This window comes from Notothenia coriiceps, unplaced genomic scaffold, assembly GCF_000735185.1.
Source record: "Notothenia coriiceps isolate Sejong01 unplaced genomic scaffold, NC01 NC01_scaffold00036714, whole genome shotgun sequence".
Classification (NCBI taxonomy): Eukaryota; Metazoa; Chordata; class Actinopteri; order Perciformes; family Nototheniidae; genus Notothenia; species Notothenia coriiceps.
The window spans coordinates 27,465-35,763 of record NW_011369415.1 but is presented as its reverse complement, the minus strand read 5'-3'; the positions used below and the strand labels follow the sequence as shown (position 1 = coordinate 35,763).

At 43.3% G+C, this 8,299-nt stretch overlaps 2 protein-coding genes across 2 annotated transcripts in view; both read right to left on the bottom strand.

Moving 5' to 3' along the window:
• LOC104964130 (partitioning defective 3 homolog B-like) overlaps positions 1 to 8,299 on the bottom strand; it is a gene marked incomplete at its 5' end in the record, with an annotated part of 57,528 nt that overhangs the window by 24,830 nt on the left and 24,399 nt on the right. The gene's annotated exons all lie outside the window — the stretch shown is intronic.
• On the bottom strand, positions 3,494 to 3,721 carry LOC104964129 (myelin associated oligodendrocyte basic protein; the record flags this gene model as incomplete). The annotated part of the gene is made up of 1 exon (XM_010792850.1): positions 3,494 to 3,721. A coding segment is annotated over exon 1 (228 nt), but the record flags the coding sequence as incomplete, so codon positions are not given.

Below are 8,299 nucleotides of genomic sequence, written 5' to 3'. Positions count from 1 at the left end.
TTTTACTATACATGTGCCGACTTCTTTGTGTGTCTTCTCCCTTGTCGACTAACTACACGGCGTGTTGAGACAAAAGGACTACCAAAAACAAAGTAACCGGGGACGAAATGTTTGACCTATAGTTTCCCCGCGCGTAAATACTAAATAACTTGTTCACCTTTGTTACGACTCCATCATCTTCTCCGTCGACGACACATACTTATACGTCATTCACACACGCTCCGTAATACGTACGTACACACAGGCTTCGGAAACCCTCCTACAAAATCACGGGGCTGCTTATAATTCGAAAAAAAGACTCAGACTCGTCGCTCGCCGCGCCACGACCTTTATGAGTTGCCGTCAGCCAGAGATGCCCCTTTAAAAGTGTCTAAGTTGACACTACCCCTATATTATACTAGCATTGTATGTACACAACAGGAAGTATTCCCAGATATACACGCCACGACAGGGACCGACGACAACCTAGGAAAGTTCTTATATATCTCATTACTTAGGGTCCAGTAACCACACTAAAATCTAGGTTTTTCGTCTGTACTCCACACAAGTGAAACCTAAAAGTCGGGAAAACACACACACACACAAATTTCCGACTCCACCTGTCCTGAGGTGAACGGGACTAAAAAAGGAAGGAGTTAGAGAAAAACAGAATATACTAGAAACGTCGCGGCCAAACTCACTGGGAGACGGGACCATTCTTCCTCTCACACCGTCTCTCCTCTTCCTCCCTTTCTCCTACTACGCTAGGCCTCTCCACCGCCCCCAAGACGTAGCTAGGGGAGGTGAAGGAGGAGAGGAGGGAGACAGACGAGCCCGAGTGCACGGAGTAATCCCGAGACCATAGACTCAGTGTCTACCTGGAGTACAGTGTTGTGACGCGAATACGGTTCGTTGTGTATATTATGTCGTGAAAAGTATCGCGCTAATTTCCGATTTAGACGCAAATGTACGCCAGGAGAGACAGAGACGCCCCAGTCACCTAATGCACTAATGTCGAGTCCGCGAGGTTCGATGTCGTCTCGAGGTGTCATAGAAACCTTTTCGATAATCACCCTCTAACACGTTTCTTTTAACGAACTAACTCGGACTGTCTGACCCTTTATTGCATTTGCGGCAGGGATCGTCATTTTTCTCGCGATTCTTCACTAAAACACAGCAAACGTACAAGAAGGTGTCATAAAATTTCTTCTCTTACTCTGTGGATCCACTCGGGTCTCTGTGTCATATAGGTGAAGTAGTATCTCTGCGACCCACTGTACAAGGGACCTCGACGACACTAGGAAGTCTATATACTCCATACTTGAGGGGTCAGAACCCACACTAAATCTTAAGGTTTTTTCGTCTGTACTTCACACAAGTGAAAACCTAAAGGCGGGAAAACACAACACACACAATTCGACTCCTACCGTCTAGTAACCGACTAAGAAGGGAAAGTTAGAGAAAAACAGAAAATAACTAGAACGGGTACTCTGTACCTGAATGCGAGAGGTAGGACCCTCATAACTCAATCCGGACGGGCGGATATACTCGTCCACTTGTCATTCTTAGCGTCTTTCTCCGACATACTCCGTTTCTATCTACACTTGATCCTGCCCTTTATGTAAATCTCTCTACGTACGGCAGGCCCTACGTTCGCTATTCAATTTCGCACGCTTTAGACGACGCCACTATACGTAGTCTTATGGTGATGAAAGGCAGATAAACAGATAAGGGAACTAAGACGCAGCCGTAGAACGTCAGCTGATAATGAGTGAGATGACTATTACTTACAAGAGCCGGACAGACTGAAATAATCGCAAACGATACTTAGTGAGCACCAGCTCCTTAACGACTTAAGTGAGTATACTATGTTACGTTGTGACGGCTTGTTAGTGCTTATGCGCGGACGTGTGTTTACTTTGACTGACAGGTTTATGTTGTGAGTGCTGACATTGTAATTGGTGCGCACGTCTGCGGTAGGCTAATCACTGTAATTCCGAATTTTTCTAGACCAAAAAAATTGTACCACAAGAGAGGACAAGAGACGCACCACACCATCACCACAAAAATGGTCACAGACCTCAACTCAGAGGTTCGAACTGAATCGTCTCCGAGGTGATCAAATAAACCATTAACGAAATCACACCATACATAAACGCATTTCTTTTAACGAAACTAAACACAGTCAGACCCTCTTCGTCCTTAACATTTTATGCATCGCGAGCGGCAAGGCAACCGCCTCAATCACTTTCCTCCTTGCGGTGTGACCTGTGTGTGAGTGCCCCGGACTATTCAGTGTGTGATGACTGTCAGCTGTTAAAGACTACGTGTAGTGTGTGCTGGAGTTGAACTGGTGTGAGATGCATGTGGGTGAAGTGGTGTCCGATATATAGATGTCTGTTGTGCTGTGTGCCTCACTACCTGTGCATCCCTTCACACTATACACACAGTCGGCCGGGCCTGTGTAACCGCGCTCGCTTACTTCTGGTCGACACTCGCGTCGATTACTAGCTAAACTTAGTTGCAAAACGATATTCAATACTTACGCTACTATCACATTTGACTCCTGGAATGTAGAGTCGACAGTAAAGAAGGACGAGGCATCTACACCTATCATGTACACATCTTCTCTCTTTTATGAGACTTACGTACGATACTCGTTTATGTGATATCGGGATAGTCCTTTGCGGAGAATGTTAGTCGTTCGTGTATACTGTTTGCGTGTGTGTGTGTGGATCTGTGGTATTGGCAAGGTGTTGTGTTGTCCGTGTGTGTAGTGTGTAGTGTTGACGATGTCTGTTTGGTGCATTACACGTTTCTAGACGCGCAACTGATGGTTTTATTTTATTCTACCATACTTGTCGTCTCTTTTGCGTCCATAGTCATGAGAAGATGCCCGGAGACCTTACAGTCCCACACACAAAACATCAAAACGCTTCCTTAAGACTTCCCGTAATGAACCTAATTATTTTACCGTTTTCTTTATTGCTATTCCGACAGGATTACTGGGCCCCCGCTAAGGTAGCTTACAGCCCACAGCAAGAACAATATTAGTGCGACACAGTCGGCGCGTAGACAAACGAAAACCCCTCTATCCCCCCCCCCCGACACACACATTACTTAGATTACACGCACGTTCCCCTCAATTTCTCCCCGTCTCCCACCACCCTTTTTATTATCGAATCCCTTGATGTGCCCGTCTCCTCCCTCCTCTGCTGTACAACTACGAGGAATGTTCAAAAAAGGGAGGAAACATGTTGACTTTGCATAAGAAATGAATAAGAGTTGGACGTCCAAAAACATCCTCCCTGCAGCGCTGACACCACCAAAGTCCTCACACCTGTCTCCATATTAACACTTCGTCCCTAAATCCCTAAATTCCACATCTCTATTTCCTCTCCTTGCTCCGGCATCACAGCTTCTCTCGTCCCCATTCATCACTCTAATCCTGCTCCTCCTTCCCCGCCGGCATGTGAGTGTGTGTGTGTGAGTGAGTGTGAGTGTGTGTGTGTGTAGGCACTAACCTGCCCTTCTGGCACGCGGCACACAGCCAGGCTTGCTCCCTCTTGTTGTAGGTGCAGCAGGTCTTGCAGACATTGTACTGGCAGTCCAGGCACAGGCGCTTGGGGTTGATGAGGAAGGTGAAGGGCGCGCAGCAGCGGATGCAGCAGTGCTCGTTGAAGCGGTGCTGCTTGGTGAGGATGGAGCATCTGCTGCCTTCCTCCGCCAGTTCCTGCTTCATCTCACTGAGAACCGGGAGAGAGAGGGAGAGGGGGAGAGAGAGAGAGAGAGAGAGAAGGGAAAGGGAGGGGGAGAGAGAGAGAGAGAGAGAGAGTGAGCGTCTGGTGGAGGACGGCGATGCGGAATGATTGGAGATCGAGTTGTAAATGAAAAATGAAAAAACGTGGGTATTTAAACAAGAAGAGGGAAGGGCAGAAGGGGTCATGGCTTTGGTGAAACACTCTTACTCTGATTCTGAGGAATTAACGTGATGCCTGACATTTCAATTTGGGACGATGTGGCGTGTGTTGTTCGCCCGCATCAGTCACAAGACAGCTGAGGAGACACGGCATGTTGTCTTACACAAGGAAAACATTGCATTTTTGTCCTTTAGGCCATGTGAGGATGAGGAGGATGATGATACATTGGAAGAAATAGTTGTAAGATGGAAGGTCCCCTGCTGCTGTCCAACACACAGAACTCCTCTGAGGGAAGCGTCCACAGTTATAAGGAGATGTTTTAAATCCAATAATCAGCACAGTCTCACTCATCTGAACGCCTCAGACCATTGTTCACACTAATGAACTATTAGGATTATAGACTGAATTTAATAGCTTGTTTAAAAATCAAATAACATCCGCCACCAACAGCTGCACATTAATATATTAAACCCCTCTATATTCAGATGAGTTATTTCAGAGCATTTGAGTTCAGAAAGTCAGGTTTTTCTATTAAAACGCTTAAAAATATATATTTGTCGGAATTCATTCTGGGATCTGGTGGAATTAAAGACTCCACAAACAATTTACAAAGCAATACATAATGTACGGATGAGGCTTATCATTTCTAAAGTATGTAATATCAATTTGTGGGGAGTTTTTGTCGATTGGACTGAATCAAAAAACAGAATTCAACCAAAGTAAAAATGTCACAGGTGTGTGATTTCTTATGTGATTTAGGCAAATGGTGACATTGGTTTGAATGTCGTCTTTGTATCCCTTTCACACTCTTGATTGGTTCGCGCTGATCAGTAGGTATTACAAGGCAAACACAGTGGTTTGTTTTCGCTGTGGTTTCGTAATTGATTGACCGATTAAATGATTATTCAAGTTCCTTATTGGAAGTAAGTTGATCCTAATCATGGTTTCTTTTTATTCGTTTTTCATGTGCATTTCATTTTTAAATGCTAAAAATAGCCTATATCCAATCTGTTAAAGAGATGCTGGGTTATCCCGACTGTTAATCAGTTTGTTAACCAGCATTGCAGATTTGCCGTCCGCGGCTGAACTCCACATCAATTATGAACATAGGTTTTTCCTCTGTAGGATTCGCGCTGACTGAGCAATGCACCATGAGCAGAGGCTGCAATAAATTATATAATGTTTTGCATTTAGATCATAAACCTTTCATCATTCATCATGAGTGCATATTGCACCCGTGCCAATTGTGTTTAAAATAATACCCAGCGAGGAGGAGGGACTGAGCAAAACACTAACTGGTGTTTACACCGTCACCCATCAGCTGTCATTAGGAGTGAGCGGAGAAAAGATGGAGGTGTGTTCAGCTCCGATGGGCGGGGAGTAAATTATTCAAGCTGCTGTTCTGTAAACAGCCAGAATGCAGCATGCACTGATCCCAGACCTGCACACAGACGCCGTTTACAGTACTGTATGTGTGCATGAACTACCCTTTATAGCAAGATAGGAACGATATGTGCTGAATGCATGCAAGACACGTTCCTGAAAAAGTTGTGTGTCCATAGATGAAACAAAAAGTAAAATATATCCTGTGAGTAAGTAGGCTGCAATATGTATGTATGCATCCAAACCTCGACCACACAGTCAAACATGGGAAATGAAGTGGACAGCAAACTTAGTGCTGAATGCAGCATATTGAGAGTTTCCTGTGTGTACTGTACTCTCTGCAGAGCCCGCGGGGGCATTGCAATCTCCTGCTTCCCTAAGTTATTAACGTTGCTCCTCAAGCAGATCCTCGGCTGCCTCACTGATTGCTTTTCATGCGCACCATTAGACGCAGCATATTAACAAGACGAACAAACCATTTCATATACAGTGTCATGTGAGGAGGGGCAGTGGTTGGCATATGCACGGTGTAGATACAGATACACACAATTATCTACCGAGATGATCAGACGGAGGATTCTGCACTTGCAAGGTCACTGCTTCTGGGAAATTGTCGGCCCCCAATCAAATTAAAAGTCTCCAAACAAACCTCCAGGCTAAAGATTCTTATTGTCTGAGCAACACAAACACACATATCCAAAACAGAGCCATTGATATCTCAAAAATGCAAAAAAGTAATTGCCAGGAAATCATTCCCTTCAGGTCTGATTAGGATCCATTCTGCCTCTGTCTGGTTTAATGAACAGCCCAGTTATGGCGGCTAGCTCCGGCCATTTAATTAAATGAGTGGGCGAAGACACACACATATATATATATACCCAAGGACAAGGAGGGTTTGTCATGCCTGGACTCTCTCACATTAACTCTCATCTCTGGTAATGAGACATGAAACGCTGGTGTGACGGAGACACACGTCCAGGTGCCAGCGATCAGCTCGTAAAAACCAACATGGTCACTCTTTATAAGCAAGAGACCTTTAAATGACACATATGTTAATTGTTCACAAGCAGTTACACTTTTTATCTCCTTAACATTTAATGGGACATGTTATGATCATGTCAGGTTCACAGGCTTGTGTTTTGGGTTTGATTCTCAATTCATGAAGCTATCAATCCATTCCTTGTGAAAATACCCCTTTGTGTTTATTGTAAAAGAAGCAGGGGATAGGAGGAAGTCATTCGATTTTAAAAATGAAACAAGGACGCGACAACTTTACGTTTCCTATTAACAGACTCATATTTCATGGAGTAAAACTCATTAAAACTCAGACGGAGGAAAACACACATTTTTATTAATTCAACAAGGTCGGTCAATCAATTAAATCCAACTTGCACACTTTGGGATTCTATGATATTAAAAGTTTGATCAGGTCAACTTTAAGGTGTATATCATCATTTCATCTGCTGATTGTTCAATTCAGTTTTTTAAATAAATGCCATGAAATAGTTGGAAAGGTCCAGCAGTAACACATTAAACACATGAACCCTCAACTGGCCTCTCTATCCTCTGACAGGCTGTGTCAATGTGCAGCATGGGTGTAATGTCATTTTAATATGGATGTTAAATCGGTGTAATAATGATGTAATATGGGTTTAATGAAAGTATAAAATGAGTGAAATATTGGTTTTAAATGTGTGTAATATGGGTGTAATAACAGTGTAATATGGGTGTAAAACATAGGTGTGAAATAGAAAACAAATTGTTCAATAATATATAAATGTATACCCTTAATGGGAAATGTATGACAGCAGAAACAGAGTGCAAGCTGGGAAATAAAAGTCATGTTTTCAAGAAATCTTTTGCAATGTGCCATTTTAGACTAGAAATATTAACCAATTTCACCAAATTATTTATATGTGACCATTTGAGGGTTGGAGCGTGTTTCAATGAAGAGCCCAGAATCAAGTGTTGAGACTCCATTCATGTCTGCAGTTTGGACAAAGGATGAAAGTATTAAAGGATAACGAACATTTCTGACTGCAGATGAAGATTTGCTCACCTTAAAGTAACACTTTACAAAGAACATTGATTTGCATGTGTCGATTATTACATGTCACCGATTTACATACTCAATACTGTGGACAATCCCCACAGGAGCAATTTGGGGTGAAGTGTCTCTATCCCCTGATTTGAAGATCGAGGTAGCTCAGGAGAGAACAACAAAGTTCTCTGCATGCTGGAAGTTTACACCAAACTCCAGATTTAAAAATGATTGATTATGTAAATGTGCAGAGGGTAATTTCTAATTTAAACTCTGGGCATGGTATGTGGATTTAATAATATGTAATGTATTTCTGACTGCCTGTCACTCCTGGAGAATAATTGTGCTGAATGTTCACTTTCTCTTTCTGCTAGAAATCCATTCCTGTGTCCTGCAGCTGACAAACAGACGGCCTTAAGTTCTCCAGGTGAAGTTGAATTATGTCACAGTCAGATTTGTAATCAAGATAATGTCATCCTGAGGTCCAGCTGCAGCCGGGCCAGTAAACAAAAACAATCGCAGTTTGATTTTTCAGAGTGATGTATCGCCCGCTCAGCAGCTGTTCTCCCATCAGTGAGTTAGCGCTCTCAACGCACTGCTGGCCGCCTGAGCAACGTGGTGACTCAGAGGAGCTGCAAATTAATCACTGTTGGGTTTAGAATATGCAATTTAATGTTAATTTGGAAATCTACAATCTACATTTTCAATATTCTGACTGCTTATACTAACACAGGATGTATGAGAGTGGATCCTTATATCCCTGTTTACACACACACACACACACACACACACACACACACACACACACACACACACACACACACACACACACACACACACACACACACACACACACACACACACACACACACACACACACACACTACACACTACACACTACACACACTACTACACTACTACACTACACACACTACACTACACACTACTACACATACACACACACACACACACACAC